This window comes from Vulpes lagopus, chromosome 1, assembly GCF_018345385.1.
Source record: "Vulpes lagopus strain Blue_001 chromosome 1, ASM1834538v1, whole genome shotgun sequence".
Lineage (NCBI taxonomy): Eukaryota > Metazoa > Chordata > Mammalia > Carnivora > Canidae > Vulpes > Vulpes lagopus.
Genome location: NC_054824.1, coordinates 10,200,146 through 10,225,292, shown reverse-complemented (window position 1 = coordinate 10,225,292; position 25,147 = coordinate 10,200,146). Strand labels below are relative to the sequence as shown.

The window sequence follows — 25,147 nt, the reverse complement described above, 5'->3', positions numbered from 1 at the left end:
CACACACTCCCACAAAACATAGCAAGGAATCGATCAACTGATAGTAGATAATAGAAAATTTTTTTTTAATTGCTCGGCTTGTCTAAGAGTTTCTCAGACAACTCTTGCAAGAAAACAACAACACAATAAATGAGTAATGGGAAGATATTAAAAAAAAAATTAACTTTGATGCTCTAGAAGAAGGGGCAGCAATTATCTCCTGCTTTGGTCACAGACCAGGATCCAAAGCACACTTAAAGACTAGATCACAATTAAAATAAAAAAAATTCCACGGAAGTGCAGAGGGTAACAAACATTGGTTTGCTGACACTATTTGCTGGCTTTGAATAGAAATTACCTTTGGAGGGGAGAAGGGGATGGTCCAACTGACATTTTACAGACTGGGAAAACACCCATTCGTACAGGTTTCTGGCCTTGATAACTAGATAATTTCAGACTGTGTCGTCTATCGAGGCTTCTCTTATTTGCCAAATATTTCTGTGTATCTGCTCTGGGCTCCGGGGACACAGCAGTTGGGGGGTGGTGGTGGTGGAAATCACTTTCTGAAGGGAAGACAGAGGGACACACAAACAAAGGAAAGGACGAAGCTGGACGCCGGGAGGAGGGGATGGGGAAGGGCTGCTGGGTGACACAGGAGGGAGAGAAGGGCGCTCGGACCAGTGCAGTGGAAGGAAGGGAAGGAGTGGAGGGGGCCGCTGGCGAGGAAGGAAGCAGGGAGGGAGGGAGTGCCCGGCAGGAGGGCACGGGGGAGGCCTGTGGGCTTTACTCCAGGCTGGGTGACTGCAGACAAGCGTAACCAGAAGGGCTATGCTATTTATTAGGGAGCCACATTCTTAAATAAAATAAAATAAATAAATAAATAAATAAATAAAGTAAGAAAGAAAGAAAGAAAGAAAAGAAAAAGGAAAGAGAGAAAGAGAGAAAGAAAGAAAGGAAGAAAAGAAAAGAAGGAAAGGGAAAGGAAAGGGAAAGGAAAGGAAAGAAAAAAGAAAAGAAGCTACATTCTCCTGTGGAACAAGAAAAAGAATGGTCTCTTCCTTTGGGCCACGATCCCAGCACTGCCGCCTGCCTGCTGACACCGACCCCAGCGCGAGGTCGGCCTGCTGAGGTGTCAAGCCCAACGTGACTCGGTACAACTGACCCCTCCTCAAAGCCTCAGTCCTGGGGGGGCCACGTCACGGCAAGAGGAGCTCTGCTTCTGCACTGAGGGAAAGGCCCGGAGTGGAGCAGAGCCCCCCGTGTGGGCCGGGGGCCCCAGGGCGCAGGCCGGCCGGAGGGGGACACGGCCCCCCAGCGGGAAGAGCTCTGCTGGGGGCGGGCGGGCATGCAGGGAGGTGGCCTTGGGGGGCGGGAGGACGGGGGCTGAGGAGGAGGCAGGCCCAGGGCTGCTCTGCGACGCCACGGCCCAGGGGTCACGCGTGCGGCCTGCGGTGCCCTCCTGGCCCCGACTGCCACCGGTGGGGCCCGATGCAGGTTCTGGGGTCCAGCTGGGTCCCCAGGCGAGTCACGGAGGCCCGGAGGCCCAAGCAGAATCCCGAGAGGCCCATGGGAGCCGACCTGTGAGATGAGAGTGCCCACGCCGGCCGTCGTCACGAGCAGCTCACGCCAGGCAGAGGCTTCGACTGGCAGTGCTGTGGTGGTGGGGGGGCTTTTTTTTTTTTTAATTAGGTAAATCACGAAAATACACCTTTCTTAAAAAACTGAGCTGAGGGCACACACTCTCCTATGATTTTGAGTCCACCGGGAAAAATAATGTCTGTGGAGAAAATAAGTAAAAGGTACTGATTTGCTAAGCTAGTTCTAGAGCGGTTGGTTGGTTGGTTGATTTATTTATTTTTATTTTTATTTTCTTATTTATGATTTTATTTATTTATTCATGACAGACAGAGAGAGAGAGAGAGAGAGAGAGAGGCAGAGACACAGACAGAGGGAGAAGCAGGCTCCATGCAGGGAGCCCGACGTGGGACTCGATCCCGGGTCTCCAGGATCAGGCCCTGGGCTGGAGGAGGAGCTAAACCGCTGAGCCACCCGGGCTGCCCGGTCGGTTTGTATTTTTTAAAAAAATATTTGGAAAATGAAGAAAGCATTTGGAAAATGTTCAGAATTTCAGGTGCTGCGGTGAAGATGGGGCCGGGGGCGACCCCCACGTTCCCCCAAGGCCTTCTCTGGGGAGGGACACGCGGTGTCACCAGGGCGTGCGCTATTCTCTCTCCTTCCAGCACGTGGAGGATGGCTCGGCGCATCTGCCAACTCTGAAGCTGGTTTGTCCCCATCCCGTGGTGTTGGCCAAGGGCATGTGGCCAGGGGAGGGAGGTGACACTTGTAGACAAAAGGGCTGTGGGCCACCTGGGACAGGATGTGCTTTGGCTCTGTGCCACGGGGACAGGCAACACGTAGTGGGGGAGGCTCTCAGGCGGGGCCTGGAGGGAGCCCGGGCGACGTCCGATGGACAGCGTGTGGAAACGAAATGTAAACGTGTCTGACTTCACGCCTCCGAGACTGCGACGGTGCCTGTTAACTGCAGTAACCTTCCCCTCCTGACTGAGCTGGAACAGAGCAACCGGAAAGGAACGCATTCGTAAGCTGCAGAAAATTCTACACTCACTATCTGAGCCTTCCCGCCCATGAACTGCGTGCGTAACCAAAAATGCACATATTTCAAAACTTCAGAACTGTTTTTTCATTTTTAGTTGCTCATATGTGGAATTTAGGAAACAAAACAGATGCACACAGGGGAAGGGAAGGAAAAATAAGATAAAAACAGACAGGGAGGCAAACCATAAGAGACTCTTAACTCTAGGGAACAAACTGAGGGTTGGTTGCTGGAGGGGAGGAGGATGGGGGGATGGGGTAACTGGGTGGTGGGCATTAAGGAGGGCGCTTGATGTTGGGGGTGCTGGGTGTTTTATAGTAAGTGATGAATCACTATATTTTACCCCTGAAACCAACACTACACTATATGTTAATTAACTCGAGTTTATTTTTTTATTATTATTTTTAAAGATTTTTACTTATTTATTCATGAGAGACACAGAGAGAGAGGCAGAGACACAGGCAGAGGGAGAAGCAGGCTCCATGCAGGAAGTCCAATGTGGGACTCGATCCCGGGACTCCAGGACCATGCCCTGGGCCGAAGGCAGATACCCAACCACTGAGCCACTAAGGCGTCCCAATTAACTCGAGTTTAAATAAAAACTTGAAACAAAACAAAGGAAGATAGAGAATTCAGGCCCTAAGAGGTGTCACAGAAGGAATGTAAGGAGCTGGCTTCCTGCTTGACAGAATGAAGGGAATGTCCCTCTGGTGACTGCCAGCTTCCACCAGGGCTTGGGACCCTCTCACCTTCTCAGGGAACTTGGTTCCTGCGGTGGGTCCCTCCTGCTGGAACCAACCCATCAACACAACCTAATAATCTGGTTCCTACCCATTTCATAACACAGGCCACTGCTCTTGTACCCCCCTCACTAATGCATTTAAACTTTTCAAGACCGTCTACACACATGGTTCCCCACTTCCCTCCCTGCTCCTCCCTTCCCCCCGATCTTGAACTCACTGCCACAAAAGCTGTGGAGGGCTCCATCTGTAAATGAACGTAAAATCTGAGCTTCTGGCTTGATTCGTTTTCTTAGCCCAGCTGTATTCTACAGCAAGAGAATGAAAAATCTGAAAAGTGATCTGAAGCAGGGAGGAAGAAGGGGAGGGAAGGAAGACATAAACCACAGGTGTTAAAAGACAGAGACGGTCAGTTAGCCTACCAGGGATTGTTTCCTCTGAAGAAATTTTAAAAAGCTTTAAAATGCAAGCTTTTCGGATTACAGCACTAACACAAGACAGTTCTGATTAGAAGAATAAATGCAACATGAGAATGCACGGAAAACGCAGTGAATCCCCCAATCCCTCAGTCATACCTCCCCTAACAAGCCACACACGCATTCTCCCCTCTTCCTCAATATACCCTGTTCGGCCACCAGTCTGCCCCACTGCTCCTGAAAGTGCTCTTGTCAAGCTCACCAGTGAATCCAGATGGTCAAATCCAAGGCCTCTTCTTCCTTCTTCATTGGACCGGCCACACTGAGTACTGTCCCCCACGGGCCCCTCCTCAAACCCTTTCCTTGACCTCCTGCTTGCCCTGGTCTGGGATGTGCTGGTTCTTCTTGTACCTCCCTGGCTGATGCTTCCGGGACTCCCCTGCTGGCCCTCCCTCAGGCCTCCTCAGGGTGCAGGCCCGACCCTCCTTCACTCTACTCCAAGTACTTCTGTCCTTGCCCCCAGACTTAAACAACACACTCACACTGAAGATGGCCACACTTGTGACTCTAACTCAGATCTCTCCTCTGAGCATGAGACTCAAATATCCAACTCCATACTTGACATTGCCACCTGGCTGACAACGTAACACGCACCACAAACTTGATCATGTCCAAAGTATCCTTCCTCCCAAACACGTCCTCCCCGACCCACTGCCAACAACCTGATACATGGTACCAGCTGCTCAGATTGGAAATCTCAGAGTCATCCTTGACGTGTCCCTTCCCCTCTTCCCTCCATGTGCAATCTCTGAGTGCGCCCCGTTGATTCTACCTTCCAGATATTTTCCAAACCCACTCTTTCTCACATCTACAGTCCCTTAGTCTAGGCCACCTTATGTCTTCCCTGGTCTACAGACTGCTACAGAGGTGTTCCAGCAATCTCTACAGCTGCATCTGCCCCTTTAATCTATTCTCTACAAAATGGAAGATGGCTTTCGTAAATCAGAACATGTCCCATTCCAGCATAAGACCTGCACGGACTCCCACCATACTTGGAACCCTGAACAAAGTCCAACACAACCGTGAGGCCCTGCCCTCCCCCTCGCTTACTGCACCTATCTTCTCTTGGGTCCTCTCTGGGGCCAAGCGCTTTGTTCTCTGGGTCTTCGCTCCAACAGTTGCGCTGCTCTCCCCACATCTCCACATGATTAGTTCCCTCATACGTAGGAAACTATGTTTCCACTGATATAACACAAGGGCACTTTAGTTGACCACTCAATTCACACTGTCATTCTTGGTGACGGTCCCTACTTATTTCATTCGTAGCCCTTCCCCAACTTGGAATCTTCGTATTTATTTTCTGTTCACTTGTGTTTTTTTTCCTGCCTGTACTCATAAGGGCAAAGACCACAGCTCTCTGTGGTCACTGTTACACTGCTAGTGTTTAACACAGAGTAAATTCTGAATAAACACCCAGATTGGGATGAATGAAAGTGGTTCTCTTCCCCATCCCACCTCCCCACAACAATGCTGACGAATTTCTGATGGCAGGCGAGGAAGACATCCAATGGCAGCTCTAGATGGACTGAAGGCGGAGTGGAAGCCTAGGCAGGGGAGCAGAGGTGGTGCCAGCAACACCCCACAACACTCCTTGGTCCCTCCTCCCTCTGAAGATTCTCAGCCATGGTTCAAAGTCGGCACTTCAACAGTCAAATCTGCAGATTGTCTAGCAATGCACCAGCCACAGTTTGGAGTATTTATACTCTTCTCTAATCTTTTCCAAATATTTAAATAGCTATATGCGCATTAAACTTTGGAGCTGAACTAGCTATAGCCTATGCAAAACATGGAAGGCTTCAGGGTCCTGATGTGAATTTTCCTTGCACCCTAAATGGTTTTCCATTTGAGAGTCAATTTCAGAATTACCCACTATCTAATTTGGGATCAGAGAGCACATTCTCTGTTTAAACATATGTTTACATGCATATTAATATTTCTATCTGCTCATATACATACACATGTATACAAACGAACACAGCTGGGGGCAGGGAGGACACAAGCTTTGTCAGCTATTATTTAACTCAGCAGAACCAACTAGCAGATGATTTTAAATGTCTAAGAATTTATATGGGCTGCGTTTATCAATGCAGCTTGAGTAGATGGATTTACATTTCCTTCTTTTGAGACATTAACCAAGGTAAACGATGAAGTTTTCTCCAGGGTCGTCATAAGGCCACAGCATTTTTTTTTTTTTTTAATGGTAAAGTTCTTTTTTTTTTTTTTTTTTTTTTTTTTAATGATAGTCACAGAGAGAGAGAGAGAAGCAGAGACACAGGCAGAGGGAGAAGCAGGCTCCATGCACCGGGAGCCTGACGTGGGACTCGATCCCGGGTCTCCAGGATCGCGCCCTGGGCCAAAGGCAGGCGCCAAACCGCTGTGCCACCCAGAGATCCCCAGGCCACAGCATTTTATATCAGTTCCTACATGAGGACCCAGAGCCAGCTATCTCAGGGTACCCAACTGCTGAACTGCGACAGCTGGGGAGAAGCTAGCCTAGCTTCTGAGGGCAGAGAGCATCATGCTTAGGAGCAGCGCAGTGCGGGAAACCAGGGCTGAAGCACTAACTATACCACCGTGTGATTAGGGACAACTCCTCTAGCTTCCCTACACTGCAGCCTCTTCATCCCAAAAACAGAAATCACGAGGAGGTTGACTGGCTGAAGAAACGAGATGATGCACTCAGAGCACGGGCATACAGCCCGGCACAGGGTGTGCACACATCTGTGCTCTAAGTCACAGCTGACTATCCTCTTTCCCCGTCTTTTTGCTTTAGACTGAGTTTCCAAGGGCAGGAACAAGAGGAGAAGCTTCTACACAAGTGGGGATTTGGCTGGGTACTCAAAATGTATACAATTTCAGAAAATGGGGTTAGGAAAATGAACAGTCTCTCAACAGAGCACAGAGGAAGGAGAACCGGGCAGAGGGAAGTCTGCATATGGTGGTCGAGGACTGGGTTGGCAGTTGAGCCTTGGTGGTGCCGAGTATTTGGGGTGGGGACTTGGGGTAGTGAGGTGCCACTTCTGCAGGGCTGGAAAGAGGACATCAGGAATTTGGTAGTGGAACTCACACTTGACATGGACCATGACCAGGAACCTGTGTGTGTCCCTGTGTAGTACCCTGACACACAATGTCTTCTAACTGGCAACATCTTGCCATCAGGTTTATCACTATTAACGTTTCTCATCTACCACGGACACTACCCTACTACTACCACTACCACAACACTGGGAGCAAATAGAGAATGATCCAATCTACTTCTGTAAACCCAGGTCAAGGTATACTTGACCCCAATCAAAAGGTTATACTTATGGAAATGGAAAATGTTTCCTTCCTTCTTCACAGACCAATAAAGTCAGGCAGTAATGTTTTTTCCTCCAGGGAGATAATGGAGTATCTGCAGTGCCAGGTCTATTTTTACTCAATCCATCATCCCTCGGCCATCAATGTGATGCCAGTAGAGGGGAGGATAGGGAAGAGCTATGTAACAGGTGGAGAGACCACACTAAGCTCCTATGTTCTCTTCTCCCCATCTGCCCTAAAAGATGGAGCAGAGCAGGAAGCCAAAGAACACTTGTCTAGGTGGCAGCCCACATAAAGACATACCCCTGAGGTTTAGGAGTGATACTACCACAGAAAAGCAGAAGAAAGATTGCTCCAACTCTCTCCTATGGAGCCTTCTCAATGCAAAGAGAACCTAAACAATTTTCAGATTCCAGATATCCACTGAACCCTATTAATTTTTAAACCAACTCCACCAATTAAGAAGGCAGAAATGATGGGACAGACACTGGAATGGAGGTACTAGTCTAAGAAAGAGCAATTGAGAAGGTCGCCTGCTTTGGGCACAGAGGTGTCTTTTCAGGTTCACCACACAAGAAGCAAAGATCTTGGGCTAGTACTTCTGAAATAAATCTGAGAATATTCTTCTGAATTTGAGTTTAAAGCAACCTGATGCTAGTACTGGCATTAGATCTTGGGGGAAATCCAGCAGAGATAAGATGATAAAAGCAGAACCATAAACACTTCAAGCTTTATTTCACTTTAGAACATACTTTAAGTGGAGTTTCAAGCTGCCGTGTGGTGACCAACATTTAAGACTTACATAGAACTCCTCAGATCAAAATACAACGTATGTATGTATGTATGTATGTACTCGTGTGTATGAAAATCTGTGGTATAAATAAATGGACAAGGAAATGAGAATCTCTGTTACATGTGACAAGGAGGTTAGAAGTGAATACTAAAATAAATCCTAAAATTTACAAGCAATTTTTATTTATTTTATTTTTTTTATTTATGATAGTCACACAGAGAGAGAGAGAGAGGCAGAGACACAGGCAGAGGGAGAAGCAGGCTCCATGCACCAGGAGCCCGACGTGGGATTCGATCCCGGGTCTCCAGGATCGCGTCCTGGGCCAAAGGCAGGCGCTAAACCGCTGTGCCACCCAGGGATCCCTATAAGCAATTTTTAAAATGTAGTTATGGGCTCTTAACGTCTCCTCTTTCACACAAAGAGTACTTTTATTTTTTAACAGGTTCCACAAGGGTTTACGAAGTAATTGCTGGATACTTATATGATGCAGAAACATACTTTTAGTGGTAAGTAGGTGTAGGAATTTAGAAGCCTTTTAACCTAATTTATTTTAGAGGTGAAAAAAACAATAACTGAGCAACAGAGTGCAAAAGATTTATCCTGATTAACAAAACATGCAGATTAGCACGGCTCTGGAGTTCTCTGTTCTAGTCTAGGCCTTGTCAATTATTTATACCGTTACCTTTGTTCAAACACACTGACTTTTAGTTTCCTCATCTGTAAAATGAGAGGTCTCAACTATAGGAACCCTAATGTATATGCAACTGGAAAACATACAACTCCTCTGCAGCCCAAAAACACATTAGCATAAGAACAGATCACCTAGGAAAAAGCAAAGAAGCAGTTATGCAATTAGAGACTTGACCCTCTCCCCACCCCCCCTCAAAGGCTGACCTGTGCTATGCTTCCATTCTATTTTTTTTTTTTTTTTTAATGCTTCCATTCTAATGAGCAGGTCCTGCAAGGATGGCCTGTATCCACATCCTTAGCAAGAGTATGGGGAGGTGGTAGTAGTGGTGGTGGTGGTGGGAGCTGGTTTTCCCAGGCAAGAGGAAGACTCTAGCATGGAGCCAAATATCTGGAGAGCCATCTGGGTCTAAGCTTACCTGGCTTCCTCATCCTGCCAGAGATAACACCTTACACTTCATCTTGATGATAATTCTCAAAGAGTCCCATCTTGTCTTGCATTACACTTGTACTAAAGTCAAGACCAGAGTTCAAGAAATACATATGTTCTGGAAGCAATATTAAAGGTCATTTTTCATGGGAGAAGAGCCTCTTTCAAGGGTGCTTCTTTCTTCATAATGCATTGATTTCTGCCGTCTGTGATTAAAAGATCTGAATATTCACCTTTTTCAGTCTTTGTTTTCCTAATCCTGACCCTGAGGTACCTGGCCACCAGGTGGCTTTTGGACTCCTTGGTCTCAGGGTCCACACCAAAAAAATGTTTTTTAGATTTTTATTTACTTACTAGAGAGAGGGAGAGAGAGAGTGTGTACGCGCATGCCTGGGGGTGGGTTGGGGGGGATCGGGTGGGAAGGAGAAGCAGACTCCTCACTGAGCAGGGAGCCCAACACAGGGTTCAATCCCAGGACCCCGAGATCATGATCTGAGTCGAAGGTAGATGCTAAACCAAGCCATCCAGGTGCTCCATCCACACCAAAAATTTTTGCTGAAGTCCTGTTTTGTGTGACAGATTGCTAGTTGTCCCCCAATGTCTATTCTCCATTTCTCCATCAAAAGGCCCTGATTTTTAGCTGCGCACATTTCTTTTTCTGGAACTAAAACCACATCTCTAAACCTCCTTGCACTACCTGTGGCCAGATGAGTGCTTTCTCACCATTAAGATGAAAGCAGATTACACGCACCTTTGGAAAACATGCTTCTAAGACGGCTGGCATGCCCCTTCGCTCCCCCACTCCCCTCTTCTTCCCTACTGCCACCTTCTTGTTGGCTAGAAAGTGGATATAATATGGCTGGATGGACAGCAGTGTTAGGAGACCTCAAAGAGATGCTGGGAACAAAAGCCACATGTGATGAAGCAGCAAGAGAGCAGGAGCTTGGATTCCTTGCACTTTGGATACCAAGTTGGCCCTGGACCAATTCCCCTTCTTTTCTGTGAGAGGGAAATAAATGTCTCTCTTCTTGATGTTTCCTGTCCTCACAGCTGAATCCAATCTGAAGAACATACCCTGAGATTCAGATCCATTTTTATTTTATTTTTTTTAAAGATTAATCCCTTCATTTAAAAGAGAGGGAGGAGGGGCAGAGGGTGAGGGAGAAGTAGACTCCCTGCTAAGTGTGGAGCCCCACGCGGGGCTCTATCCCAAGACCCTGAGCCAAAACTAAGAGTTGGGCGCTTAACTGACTGAATCACCCAGGCACACCAAGATTCAGATTCATTTTTAAAAACAAAAAAATTAGGGCAGCCCAGGTGGCTCAGCAGTTTAGCGCCTGCCTTCAGCCCAGGGCATGATCCTGGAGACCTGGGATCGAGTCCCATGTTGGGCTCCCTGCATGGAGCCTGCTTGTGTCTCTGCCTCTCTCTCTCTCTCCCTTCTCTCTGTGTATTCTCATGAATAAATATATAAAATCTTAAAAAAAATAAAAACAAAAAATTATTAAAATGGCAAAAGTACCATTAGCACACATTATTCATAGATGATACCATGCTATTGAGTGAGTTCTAATAAGAAGTAAGTTACTTGCTACTTTGTCTTCTATAGGATAATGAAATATGACATTCTTTTCCCAAGATAGTTTTTTTTTAGCAAGGAGCTGAAGCTAATTGTTAGCAGGGAGTAACCTGAAGTCTACCCACTTGCACATCAGCAAAGCTCAGTAACCTGCAACTTTTTATGGATCTCAAAAAGCTATGACTCTTACAAGGTAAACAAAATTTGAATCTATTTAAGTGGCTTCATTACATATAATAGCAAACTCAGTACTATCTGTGGATATCTGATACATTGCAACATACAGATTAACAAATTTAATTTGTAAAGGTACAAAGGATGAACAAAACTCCAATGAGTATCATTTTCACCTATGGTACTGAATTTATAGGTAGTCTGATCTCTAACATTTAGGGCCTCTAATGCAAGAACGATAAACCTAGAGGCCTTCCAGGATGTTAATCTGAGTCATTCAAATAGAATCAACACCTGTTAACTCATTAACATCTCCACAAAATGAGCTGAGCAAATATGCCTGCTGCTGAGTCACCACCATGTACCCCAGGAGAGCCAACCAATAGGGCCACCTCTCCGGGCCACCCTCCTTATGCGCTAAGTCACCAGGGTGGGTTCGGCTGTCTCCCTGGTCCTCATCCCATGCAGACTCCACTTCCTCAGCAAAGCTCAGGGAAGCTCTGACCAAGGTCAGCACAGGCCTGGCTTGCACAATCCACGTTGCCACAGCGAAGCCCCACAGGAGGTTCAAGAAACCTCCCCAGGCTTCTCATCATGGGGACCAGCTGCTTAATTCTCAAGGCCACCTTGTGATTTTTACTGAAAGAGGGTTACAAACTTGCAGGTGACAGCAAAGTAATATCCTTTTTTAAAAAATGGAAGAGGATTTATTTACAGTGGAATGAGGAATGACCTGGGCCCCATAACTTATTTCTCTATTATAAGATAACAAAAAGCCAAATTCTTCATCAACCTTTACAGTCAAATAATGATTATTATTTTACAAATTATTTTAACACAGCTGATACCAAAAGGGGAGACACACAAATGTGTAGCCTTTGATTACGAACCTCATAACCTCAATCTAGAATGTCTGCGTGACAAAGAGTCCTAAAGAAGGGTGGGAATCTGTTTATGCAAGAATAGGCCACTATGAAATGTAGGATCACAGATAAGCTGAATGCTCAGGCACTAAATCATCAAGAACAATGTAAAGCTGTTTCCTAATCATGTGCAAGCACAGACTTCTCCAAAAGTTTTTTTTTTTTTTTTAAGTGTTCCCCCAGTCACTCTGCACTAACACTGCTAAAGATTTCTGACCACTACCTGTGAGAACACAGCACTACAGAAACCTGCTATCACTAGTTCAATGGTCAGCTCACTGAGGATGTGGATGAGTCAGTTTTCAAAAACTGGACATGCCATGTGCTCAGCACAGAAGTTAACAAATGTTCAAAGACTAATTGATGCTCTGAGAATATGTTCTCTGAATGGCAAAGCCTGTAGATGCTAGTAACCACAGTTATCGCCAAGGTTAGAAAAATCTACACTAAATTCAAGAAAAAAAAATTCCCACTCCTTCAACCTCAAAGCATCTTGGTAAACCCAAAGAATTATTTAATTTTAACATTTCTTTTCAGTACCCAGCAAACCACCTTTGGGATGTGCCTGGTGTTTCATATGCATTGCTGCAGGTAAACCTCAGAAAAGTGCCTGCGAAGCGTAAGAAACAGGAATCAAGATAATTCAATCTGTTAAATACTTTTAATTCTTACTATTTTCGTACCATATGGTTTGCTTTCACCCATAAAATTGGGCCTTCCTTTCAATTTAATGTCTTTCACGAAATGTGGAAACTGTCGATAATGGAGCTTATTCATAGTACGCTCAGTTCTTTTTCAGGTCTATAAATTTTGTCTTTCATTTGCGGAGGAAAAAGAAAGCCAGTCTCTCAGCTGGCTGGACAAAAAAAATGAGATACTGAGAAACCAAAAAGTGCACTTTGCTACGCTGCGTATCATGCCACGTTCACCCACAGTGCAAACACTATTCCACCCACAAATGACAGAAGGCAACCTACTGCACTGGAGACGGAGGGCATAGTTCCCTTCTTGAATTTGCTGTGAAATTATGAAAGTGACCTGCTGCAAGAAGGCAGAGGGTGGTGCCTCTCTGAACAAGGGTGGTGGTGGATCTGGTCAGGAGCCTCTTGGGGAACTAGGAGTCATGGAAGCACCCATCCCTCGAAGCCCTGCCCAGTTTCTGCCCCTCCTGTGAAGACCCCCTCCCCACCCCGCCAGGGTGGTCATCAATGCTGCAGCACAGCAGAGGCCACACCTTGCCCTTGATCCCGGAGAGAACATCCTTCGGGTGTCTGACCTTTCAGATCTGTATGTCTCAACTTTCCAGTCTGACTGTAAATTTCCCAGGGTCAATGCCCTCTGTTTAGAAATTCTCCATATTCAAACAGTACCCACTGGCATGGAAGGGCCTGTCATACTGGCTGGAGGACTAAATTTAACTGCCACTTCCCTATTATTCCACGTTTGTTTAAAATGAAACACATTACTCATTATAAAGGAAGACAGATTTTTTTTTTTCAGGTAAATCACTTATCGCTAAGCTTATTTTGTAAGTTTAATTCCCAGTGTTCAGTGTTTCAGCTTCCTCTTAAAGATACAGATGCAGAGGTTCTAATCAATATTATGTAGATGTGTCCTTCACAATAAAAAAAGAAAACAGACAGGATGAGTCAATTACAGATTTGATAAACCTATCTAAAACTAAATTTTTGTGTGTACCCCCAATTGGAAGAGAAACCAACAGCCTTTCCAGGATCTGATTTTCAAAATTGTATTTCTGATATAGATCAATTTTCTGCCCGCAGCTGCAGGCAGGGATGGATAAAGGTTATACAGACAGTTCTGTTCTATGTCTACCAGCAAAATGCGACACCATATCCTCCACGATCTGCTCCCCAAATTCAAGATATGCTGGGTTCTGGGTGAACGTACAACAAACATATGAGAATAGCCTTCTGGGGTTACTTAGCCATGTGCTCTTTGCCCTTCTCTTCCTCCTCGTCTTGGTCTACCTTAGCAGCTATACCATCAGCTAGATGTGCATGGTCATGACCATGACCACCATTAACTGCATTGACCAACTACGCAGCGCAATGTATGCTGCAGTATTTGCTCCAAACGATACCATGCTCCACAAAATGTAAAAAGGAATCACAAACAGCCTAGAGGATCTTCTTTTTAAACCTCATATGGAATAAATATAAACACCAGGATCTAGAGGAATCAAAAGTGGCATTACCCTAAAGAAACTGAAGATAAAAATACCCTTCCCCCCACCTCCCCCAAATCCACCATCAGATGTTTTCCATTCACGCACAAATGCCTCTCCAGGGCTTGCTTTTACAATGGTAGGTCATTGCTGGCAACCCACCGAGGGCCTAATCAAAACGTGAGGACATCTGTCACGCTTACATTTCATGTCAAAGCTCTGCTGAAACACTTGAATCTGAACCACTGCACAATGGATTTTTTAAGTGATACAAGTCTATGGTATTGTGACATCAAAGAGCATTTCAAGGGCACCCATAAATGATGAAAGAATTCTATTTTGATAACTTCGTGCAATATGTCTGATGTGTATAATTAATAGATATAAAATCTCCTACTGGAGGGACACCTGGGTGGCTCAGCGGTTGAGCATCTGCCTTTGGCTCAAGGTGTGATCCCAGGGCCCTGGAATCGAGTCCTGCATCGGGCTCCTGCATGGAGCCTGCTTCTCCCTCTGCCTGTGTCTCTGCCTCTCTCTCTGTGTCTCTCATGAATAAATAAAATCTTCAAAAAAATAAAAAAATAAAATCCCCTATTAGCATTATATGTATACTCTGTCCACACACATATTCCCTGCCACATTCTGAAATACGGAAATGAGAAGTGCACTGAGATCTGCGACGCAACGTGTTCTGCTCAGTTACTATCCTTTTAAATATTTGCCATCTTTCTCCTTTTTTTTTTCCTTACCTACTGTGGTGGTAGAAACAAAGGGTTGTTCTTTTGGCAGCTCAACATCAGGAGAGTTTTCTTTGTGAAGTAGAGGAGTTCAGTTGTCCAATGATACAGGCAACTGGCATCACCCATGCTCCTCTCTTCCCCAGTTAGTACATGGCTGAGAGATTTCTATCCCACCAAGCACTTGCTCAGCTGCAACATTTTAGTTTTTCATTTATAAATGAAAACAATACACATTAGGTGGTAACTAGTTTTTGTGTGTGTCATCCATAAAGAATATTACTGTTACCGGATGGGCAAGAAGAGAAACAACTCTAACCATCCTCACTGTGAGAAGAGTTCTTTCCCTGTATGAAGTCACCTCCCTGGCATTATTATAGATGCCTCTCCCTCATCCAAACTCCAAAGATAACTGCAGGCCTGGGCACTAAATATTTGTGGGAAGCTGGAAAGGAAAGGACAATAATGTGCTTTTTAAATTTTTTTTTTTACTCTTTTTAAAAGATTTTTATTTATTCATGAGAGACACAGAGAGAGAGGCTGAGACACAGGCAGAGGGAGAAGCAGGCTCCTCGCAGGGAGCCTGATGGACTCCACCCTGGGACCGCGGGATCACGCCCTGAGCCAAAGGCAGACACTCAACTGCTGAGCCACCCAGATGTCCCAATAATGTGTTTTTTTAAATAGAGCTGAGGAGAGGGCACCTGGGTGGCTCAGTCAGTTAAGCAACTGCTTTGGCTCAGGTCATGATCCCAGGGTCCTGGGATCGAGCCCTGCATCAGGCTCTCTGCTCAGTGGGGGGGTCTGCTTCTCCCTCTGCCTCTCTCCCTGGCTTGTGCTCTCAGTCTCTCTCAAATAAATAAATAAAATGTTATATAAATAAATAAATAAGCAAGCAAGCAAGCAAGATGAGGGGTTACACAGTAGAGATGGGATGACAGGGGGTCTCTCTTGGGTGACCACTCAATTCTAGGGCCAAGGCTGCATCTTTGAGGGGCGAAGAGGAAGAGTCAGTGGGTGCTGCTTGGGCATCCCTGGCACTACTGACGGGGGAGGCGGTGGCGTGTATGTGCTCATCCTGGCCCCAGGGTTGCTGAGGCAAAGACTAGACATGCCTTGGGAAGGTGACATGTTACATTTGATAGGAACAAATTTTCTATACATGGAGAAAAGGGATAACAGCAAAGAACGACAGCCTGAAAATGATTTTTAAAGGCTAACACAGGACTAGGGTGAGTTAGTGAACCATGTAAGCGCCACACAGGCTACTGGCTCCCACGGGATCTCTCTCCAAGCAATAGCTCACCTTGAAAATGAAAAGTAGCAGGAAGCCAAAAGAGATACAGGAGACTAATAGTCTGTTATATTTATTTCTAATATTGATTGAAAAAGTAGATTATATTCTATGTGCCAGACACTTAATATACATCATGTCATACAATCCTATAGGAATCTTGTAAAATATATACCATCTTCTCTATTTTACAGCTAAAGAAAAACCTTGTAGTAAAAAGGTTGAGTGACTCACTCAATACCCCCCTAAGAGTGCATGCGCATTTCAGGCCTGACAGAGCTTCGCGATGAAGGCCCTGTGCACCTACTGAGAATGCTTGGATTTTATAAGTACTTTTTAACATAGACCAGGGATCAGTAAACTTTTTCTTAGAGAGACAAATACTTAGTATTTTAGACTTTACGGGCCATATAGGCCCTGCTGCACCCACCCTGTTAACGCACTAAGACGGCCACAGACAGTATGTAAAGAGATGGCGCGTGTCTGTTCTCCCACAAAACCAGATGCCAGTTTGCCAATTCCTGATCTAGAACAAGGGGTGACAAGCTGCAACCCCGGGCCAGACCCAGCCCACTGTGGGGTCTGGAAACAACGCTTTATTTATGATCTAGATCTAGCCCATCGTCTAGACCACTTCTAGACAGGTGAAGGGTAACTCAACAAGCCAAACTAATGTCCTGGGTTCACAGAAACATTCTTGGGAACATCCAGTTCTTTGCTCTGAACTTCTTTCACAGTGATCTGATTCCTCATCTGTGTGTGGTCCGTGTGGTCCAGCCCTCCAACTGGGAGAGCCCTGATAAACACCTGCTACCTCACCGGTGACCTCTCATTGCAAAGGAACAGAGACAATCTATGTCCTCAATCAATAAATGATTCCATTCCTGGGAGACTTAATGCCTTTGGAGAGGCAAAACAAAAATTTTCTGGAAAAACAAAAATGGACTCTTAACCTGAAAGGATGGGTGGCCAGAGACTGAGCTTGTGGTGCCATGACAATTAAGCAGTTAAGTCACCCATTCTAACATTGTACGGAGGGTCTTATCTGTGCCAGACAGAAGTACACATGAACATCAGACGGAAAAGACGGACTCGCAGCACTTGAGTCGAGACTCTGTATAGAGCAAATGTGTGTTGTTACTTGGAATGTCATGAGACTGAGAGAGCCCATAACCCACTCTTCTGCAGTAAGATCCCCCCACAGGGGACTCCGGCTTCCTGTTGACAGGGGCAGCTCTGGAAGCAGAGCCTGCGAGCTCTAGGAGGGCAAGGACCATCCCTGGCTCCGTGCCCAGGGAGAGCGAGAACGCCAAAACACCTGTCACCAATATTCCTGTGGATTCCCTCCACGGCTCCTAACAAACCAGGTGGCAATAGCCTGGCCCAGAAGTCAGATTTTCCAACTCTCACAAATGCTCCATACCTGGACTGTCTGGTAATCGGAAGCATCGATGCCTTTCACGGTAACCTCTCGGAAGACTCTTGGCTCCAGTTCCTCTTTGGTGAGGTCACAGTGATAAATGATACCTAGAAGGAAGCAGAAGTCCTGGTTTAGTCCACAAACTCACTGGATACCAGGTGGCAAGGATCACCTGGCACAACTGGATGCTATGAAGAGCAAGAGAAGGACCTAGGTATTCTCTGCTGCCGTGTAAGTGCTTAGAACAGTCTGGTGCGTGGGGTGCTATGTAAGCGTTCACCTTTCATCATTGCCACCACATGTGGCCTTCCTTCTTGCAACCATAATCTGTGTGGACATTTTAGAAGATTCCATAACATCGTGTTGAGCATGAGAAGAGGTGAAAGACGTCACAGTGAACTTAACAAGTCTTCCCTCTGCCACTTAGGAGTGCAGGTCAAGGAAGATGGGAGATTTCACGTAGGGTCATTTCACCTGCGAGGTGAGTACGATGGAAAACTCAAATGATCTACCCAAAATCAACAGCCGAGCAGGGTCTCTTGATGGGAACTGTGGGGCTCCAGATGCCGGACACTCACCTGCCCGTGGACACACATGTGGACAGCAATTAGGGGCCCAAGATGATCAGATACCATTTGAGAGTTGCTTTTAAAATTTTGTTTATCCCTTTAACTGTGCACAACACAAATTAGTGAATACACACCAAGAATGCCAGCTTATTTAATCACTAATTAAAATTCCATTTCCTGAGTTTAATGCTATTACGTCCTACCACTTAAGAACTAAATCAAAGAAACAAGTAAAATGAGTGGTTACTATTTGAAAACGACACTGAGGTGGTTTATGAAACAGAATTAGTCATCCAGAGTGGCTGGTGTGGAAACAGCCCTCCCACACAATACTTTAAACATACACTGTCAAATACATGAAAAATCGATTTAGTGATCCCAATACTTGCTGGAAAACTAGAAACTAAACAGTACTTCCACAGGGCGCGTTCAAAATGATTGATCACGTATTACAAGGGTGGCCTGCTTTCTTCTCAAATCCTCTGCTCTGTGCCTGTACTTCATTAAGAGATGAGAAACACCCTGCACCCCCAAAGGCCAAGAGTAACACGTTTACATTCATTACTAGCATAACTGCTGATCCTATGAATGTCATTGTAAGTCTCATGCTTATAGACAAACTATTTTAAGGTATTATAATAGGAAGTATGATGAATATGGACAAAGAGAAGATAAGTAACGTGACCAAAGTACTGGCTTTCCTAGTTTAAGTCATGCTGTCTGTTGAAATACATCAAAACACATGAAGTACTTCCAAACTACACTCTGGGCATACTTTCTTTGGGCACACATTCTAATGTACTGGATATACCGAATACTGTCCTTGCCTAGATGAATGTAATCTTGAGGGCGAGGCTATTTTCAGATATATGTTAATTTTTGAAAAGCTTCTTGATCTGTATATACTTGACCCCCCTTCCTCAAAATACACACAAAAATCTGAATCCTTAAAAACAAACAAACCAAACAACCAAACAACTAACAAAAAAGACTGCAGACCAAGCCTGTGGGGTTTGAGCCCCTGACAAACCCTGGTAGCAGCCTGGACCACAGCGAATGACAAAGGACCCGACAGCCAGGACTGCTACCTCTCACAGGTGCAGGGTCAGTGACCTTACACAAACCCCAAAGTACTGGAATACAAATTCCTTTGTGGAAGAATGAATAGGAAATGTACTCTAAGTGCCTGTTTATCTGGAAAAACTAAGGCATCACATTCTCTAAGAGCAGAATGAAATAAGTATGCAACAGAGACTGGCTACCATTCAGGGAAACAGTGCCGAGAACCTGACTCCTATCCTCCTGTCCCGTGCAGAAGAGTCACCGTCGGGGAGGCTGGGTTAGACCAGAACGTTTGAGCAGTACTTTCTTTTTACAGATCCATCTGGGTTAGCCTAGGTTAGCCCAATGCACATTCATATAATGTGAATTCCTATTACCTAATGATATTTGTGTCCTATCTGACTTGGCTTGGTAAGTCCAAGGGGGAGGTGGGGTTTAGAGAAGACCTCTTAGAATCATAAAACTGGAGAGGACTGGTTAGGTGATCTCTAGGAAATAAATTTCCACGTTTGGAGGTGAAAGAGAGAATTGGGCTATGGAAGTCCCCTAAGGCCAGAGGAGGTGTCTGGACTTAAGGAGATGTGTATCCTGATGGACACAGTGGTTTAACAAAGCCGTTCTAGTAATAGGAAGGAGACAGGGATGGTCAGCTCGTATATTCCCAATAATCCAAAATAAATGTGAAGAGGTAAAAGAAATGGGAGTCTGAGTTAAGAGGAAGGGGAAACTCTGGGATTGAAACTGTGAAAGAAGAGTCAGAGGCTCTGAAAAACTGGATATGTACAGAGAAAGCAAAAGAACCTTCTAAAAGATAACCCATCTAAACCCACCTGTATAGGGTGGGTTTTAATGTTATTAAAAAAAAAAAAAAACATAAACGGAAACTAAAAGTCTTAAAAATGTTTGCGCTCCTTGGTATTTACACAAAGGAGTTGAAAAGTTATGTCCACACAAAAATCTGCACACGGATGTTTATAGCAGCTTTATTTGTAATTGCTAAAACTGGGAAGCTTCCAAGATGTCCTTCAGGAGATGAATGTGTAAATAAACCATGGTACATCCAGACAATGGGATATTATTCAGGGATAAAAGAAATCAGCTATCGAGCCAATGAAAAGATATGGAGGAAACTTAAATGCTTAGCACCAAGTGAAAGAAGCCAATCTGAAAAGACAAAACTGGAAGCAGTAAAAGGATCAGTGGTTGCCAGGGGTTGGAGCAGGGAGGGGTGAATTTAGGGGAGCAAAGAGGATTTTTCAGGGCAGTGAAAATATTCCATAGGATATTATAATGATGGATACATGTCATTATGCATTTGTCCAAGCCCACAGAATGTTCGACAGCAATGGTCAACCATAATGTAAACAGGGACTCTGGGTGATTACGATGTGTGAATGTAGATTCATCACTTGTAACAACTGTCCCACTCTGGAGGGCGGAGGATACTGATAATGGGGAAGGCTGTGATGGGGGGACAGGGGTACATGGGAAATCTCTGGTACCTTCCCCTCGGTTTTGCTGTGAACCTCAAACTGCTCTACAAAATTAAGACTTAAATTCTTTTTTATTTTTTATTTGGCTTTCCCAAATAGCCTAGCAAAGGCTTCTTTGCTCATTCCTGTTTCCCAGAGAGATGCACCTGGGGCTTGCTACATGGATTATTACAACATGTAAGTCTGCCTGGAGCTAACCTTGGACAACCTTCTGAGGTTCCATGGGATACAGAATTAATCAGCTCAACCACTAAGCTGTTTTGGCCGCAAGGAATAAGTGCATCATGTTCCAAATTGCCCTGGCTGCTCGTTTTCTCCCAAGTTTGATTCAAGGTACAAAAGTTCTAAATAGCTTGGGCTCAAGACACCTGGTCTTCACCGTGGGCCTCCGTGGGAAACAAAGTCAGCTGGTGCCCACGGGGCAGATGCAACCACCACATGCCTCGAACAGCTGGAGCTGGAATTATTTTTTGCTCCGAGGCTTTACTTATAATTTACTATCTCTGCTGTTGACTGCAGTTGTAGACAGGCAATCTTCAGAGACCAGGGGAAGACAGCCTCTGGAACGTCTGTGCGTGGATGGATACACACACACACGCACTGGCAATTCTTGATTTGAGAAATCCAGTTTAATGAGCTGATGATGGCTGTTTTTACTTTGGGCCAGAAGGCCTGAGTCTAGAAGCCCCATTTCTCTGGTTTAAGATATCCTCTCGTGCATTAAAGGGAGAAAAGAGAAAGATGGAAGCAAAACGAGTAAGAAAAGACAAAGGCATTACGACAACAAATTAAAGCTTGTTCAGAAACTGCCCGGCGGTATAGAGCTTTTCAACTTCTCAAACTTCACAGCCATAATAGTCACAGATAGTGTGTTTCATTGCCTGGCTCGGAACCCATCCCTTTACACGAGGACAGTGAGCCCTTTCTTCCCCGGTGCTCATGAGCTTACTCCTGAAACGAATGCCCACGTGGAGTCATTGAAGGTTTACAGGCCTTCAGGGACTCTGGCTTTTACCAAAAAGGGGTAAGTCACCCCTACCCTCTTTTCCTCACTGCCGTTTATCCGTTTAAACTGTTTAAGCTATGAGATTTTCCAAGGAAAATTTCTGGAACCAGTGTAAGCTGGGGAAATAAATGGTGAAGCCTGCAGTAGTGGGTTGGGAATGGTAATCTGGAAGAAATGGGTTTTTCTTGGTTCCTGTCCACTGGCCTCCAGTGTGCCCCAGGGCAGAAGATGGGGGGGGGCATAGGATACCCTGGCATGGGATCCCTGACCTGTCAGTTTCTGACTCCTGGCACTGAGCAGGACTTCTACACGGTTGTGGACACTTTTCTTAGCCCCCCTGGATCCTCTGGAAGGCACATGGGAAAGTAAAGCTTGCTAGGTGTTCCGGGAATACCATCAGACCTACTTATAGAAGAACATCACTCTTTTGGTTTCAGTAACCCTGACAGCAAGCTGCCAGAGTGATAAGGTTACACACACACACACACACACACACACACACACACACACACAGACAAGGCGTCACTGTCATCTGGCCGAACCCCATGTAGACCCACTTGTACAGGGTGGGTTTTAATATTATTAAAAGAAAAAAAAACATAAATGGAAACTAAGACAAGTCTTACAAATGTTTGCACTCCTTGGTATTTACACAAAGGAACTGAAAAGTTATGTCCTGAATATGACGTAAGAGCCACTTTGGCATCTGCCTAGTTCTCTCCCCTATGTCTGTTCACTTTGCCAGGGACGGAACCATTGCCACGAAGCCGGATGGGACCAAAAGGGTTATGAAGGACCTTGAAAAACAAGGAAAGTACAGAAATGTTTTCAGCCAGATTGCTTTTAAGATAGGGTCTGCTCGGTCAACTGCAAGCTGCCAACTGAGCCAGGCTCCTGGGACAAATCAGAGTGTGTGTGTGTGTGTGTGTGTGGCTTTGGCTACAGCGAAAGCCGCACAGCCAAGTGGAGAAGCAGGAAAAACCAAAACAGCAAATGAGCATGACCAACTGGAAAAAAGTTAAAATGAGAACTATGTTTACTTTGGGGAAAACTAATCCATACCACAGAACATGGTATCACAATGTATAAGCATGTTTTTTTTTTTTTTTTCTTTTCCCTTGAACCGAGTAACAAGTTTTTTCCATATGATGTAAGACTATACTTTTAGAATTATATCTTAATTCAGTTTAACGACAGCACGAAATACTGTCAGCCTGTTTTAGAAAATGGGTTTTTTAATGTCAGATAGTACTACAGATTTTTATTTTATGCTTTTAGCTACTCTGCACTGTGTGTGTCCTGATCCATATAGACCAAAGGCTGAATCTCAGGTTGTATGTGCTCATACTAATTTTTTAAATCAACCTAGAACACCAGTTGGTCCTGTCCCCAGAGACTCAGGATATCAGATGAATGAGTGTGCCGTTTTAGGCACCACATTTCCCCGTGTTCTAAGCATCTGTTTTACTGTTTTATTCTCATTATGTAATTCTGGCTATAATACAGCATATGGGATTTTCAATAACACAGCACTACATTTCCATTTCCCCAAAGAAACCCAAACACTGGTCTGATTTTTAAGCTGGGTAACCCTGGTGAAAAGATGCTCACCTGGAGATAAAAAGGAAGTAAACTGATAGAAGATTTCGGTGTCCTTCTTCTGACCGCTGTACCCCACAATGCTGCCGACCTCCAGTGGGAAGGTCTTGAGGAGAGCACCGGTGGCCAGGTCGTGAAGCTGCAGAATGTTCCTCACGTCATGAAGGTAGCATAACACCAAAAAATTAGACCTGACGCAAGCAACCCATTCTGAAAAGGTAAGGATAGACAAAAGCTAATGTACCTTTCAAGGTAGTGAAAAGCGTACTTATTTCATTGGAAAATAGCTCTTGAACTGTCATCCATTGTGCCATGCAGCAATGAGACCTGCAAAATGATTTTATAACCAGATGTAATCGTTCATCTAGTTCCAGCATATTCCTTCAGTAAATGATCCTTACTGTCCTGTCCGGAGGAAACAAAATATTCTAGAAATATTTTGTGATACAGATAATCCTGCCTACTTACTCTGTGTCCAGTATCATAGTATAGGAGGTAGAAGGAAAACAACAAAAACCAAGTCATGATCCATGTCTATCAGGACTGTTGATTTGACAAAAATATATTACACCCCGGGTATGTGCCAGATACCCTGTCAGGTGCTGGAGAAACCAGCAGGAAGATGATGTCACTTCTGCCCTTAAGACACAAGCACTTAAAAACACAGGTAGTAACATGGGAGCAGAGGTAAGCGAGAGGCTCATTGGGGAGCCCAAACACAAAAGAGCCCTTAAGCAAGCGCTGAAGTGCATCCTGAGTACAGGGGTGTGAGGTGACAGGTGCCCAGGGTGGTGTCTGAGACAGGACAGCTCTCTGGGGGATGAGGTGGTGGGAGGACAGGCAACTCAAGGAACGAGAGCCAGGACTGAAAATGGAGAGAGAGAAAAGGAATATTGAAGGACCAGCTGCGAGGAGGGGCGGGGGTGGGGGTGGGGAGAGATGGCCTTAGAGTTTTAAAGAAAGTACGGGATGGGGGAGAGAAGAGAAGTAAATTATTTCTGTCAAGGAATAATCACTCTGTGTTAACGATGGGCATGTCAGAATTAAAAACAAGACAGAGTGAATACGAAAAAGACAAGGTGATTTGTAGACTGTCATTAATAAAAGCTCTGACTTTATGGCTGTACTTTATGACTCATCTCTACTTTTTATTCTCCATAGGGCATTCTGTGCTGATGATATAAGAGCAAATTCAACAGTGCTTCTCTTTGAATTGATGAGTTCTGGTGAATACTGAAGGTTTCCTCTTTCTAGTCCAAAGGACTTATAACCTTAGAGAAGGAAGATTATAAAAATATATCACCTCCCAAAAATCTCCAAGCATTGATTTCCATCTCACTCGATCTACGAGTGAAAGAGAATGTCACCTTAAGACACAAGTAAAAACCACGTCTTTGAGACTTCAAAAGGTGGAAAACTCACATGCCTGGGGAAATATTTCTATCTCTGATAGCTCCCTAAGTGGGGATCATTACTGGGTGCAACCTGACTTGTCCTGAAAAGCTCCCAGGGCACCTCCATGAAGACTTATGTCACCAGAGGCTCATGTGGACCCACCAAATATGAAGTCACCAATTCATGTGGCACTTAGGAAGCACTCACTATATGCTGGCTCTTACCACCCCGGAGAGACATTCTTTCTCAGTCTGGACAGAAGCCATCAGGCTATTGAAGTCACTACAAACCAGATTTCTCACATGAAGATGTTAAAGGAAATGGCCAAAACCCTGTTCGTTGACTCATGGATCCCTCATCCAAATAGAACTGGGGGTCAGGAAGTAAATGGAAGATTTTGAGGAAACAGGTGGGGGAATTTGCTTGAAGAGAGCCCCTGCCATGCTCCAGGTCCCTCTCCCCCTAGGGAGGACCGCAGCTAATGAGAGAGCCAAACCTGAGAAGCTAAAGAGACTATGACTGAACCTAATCTAGAAGCCAGGGGGAGGATCTGGGTTGCACTACTGCCTCAGAATTCCAGGTGTGGGTTTTGCAGGAAAGAGGAGGTGTGGGGTCGTCTTGGGGCAGTTCCAACAGAACTGCCTAGAAGGATATAGAGACATCAGTACAGAAGAAAGTGGTAGAGTGCA

The 25,147-nt window shown here is 45.1% G+C and overlaps 1 protein-coding gene across 1 annotated transcript in view; it reads right to left on the bottom strand.

The window, feature by feature from the left end:
* The window catches only part of LOC121496374 (prolyl endopeptidase), a 117,554-nt gene that overhangs the window by 29,807 nt on the left and 62,600 nt on the right, over positions 1–25,147 (bottom strand). The window contains exons 9-10 of the mRNA XM_041764756.1: positions 23,076–23,273; positions 17,338–17,441 (exon numbers count right to left, since the gene is read on the bottom strand). Coding sequence (XP_041620690.1) covers positions 17,338–17,441; positions 23,076–23,273 — 302 coding nt within the window. The remainder of the gene's footprint in view (positions 1–17,337; positions 17,442–23,075; positions 23,274–25,147) is intronic.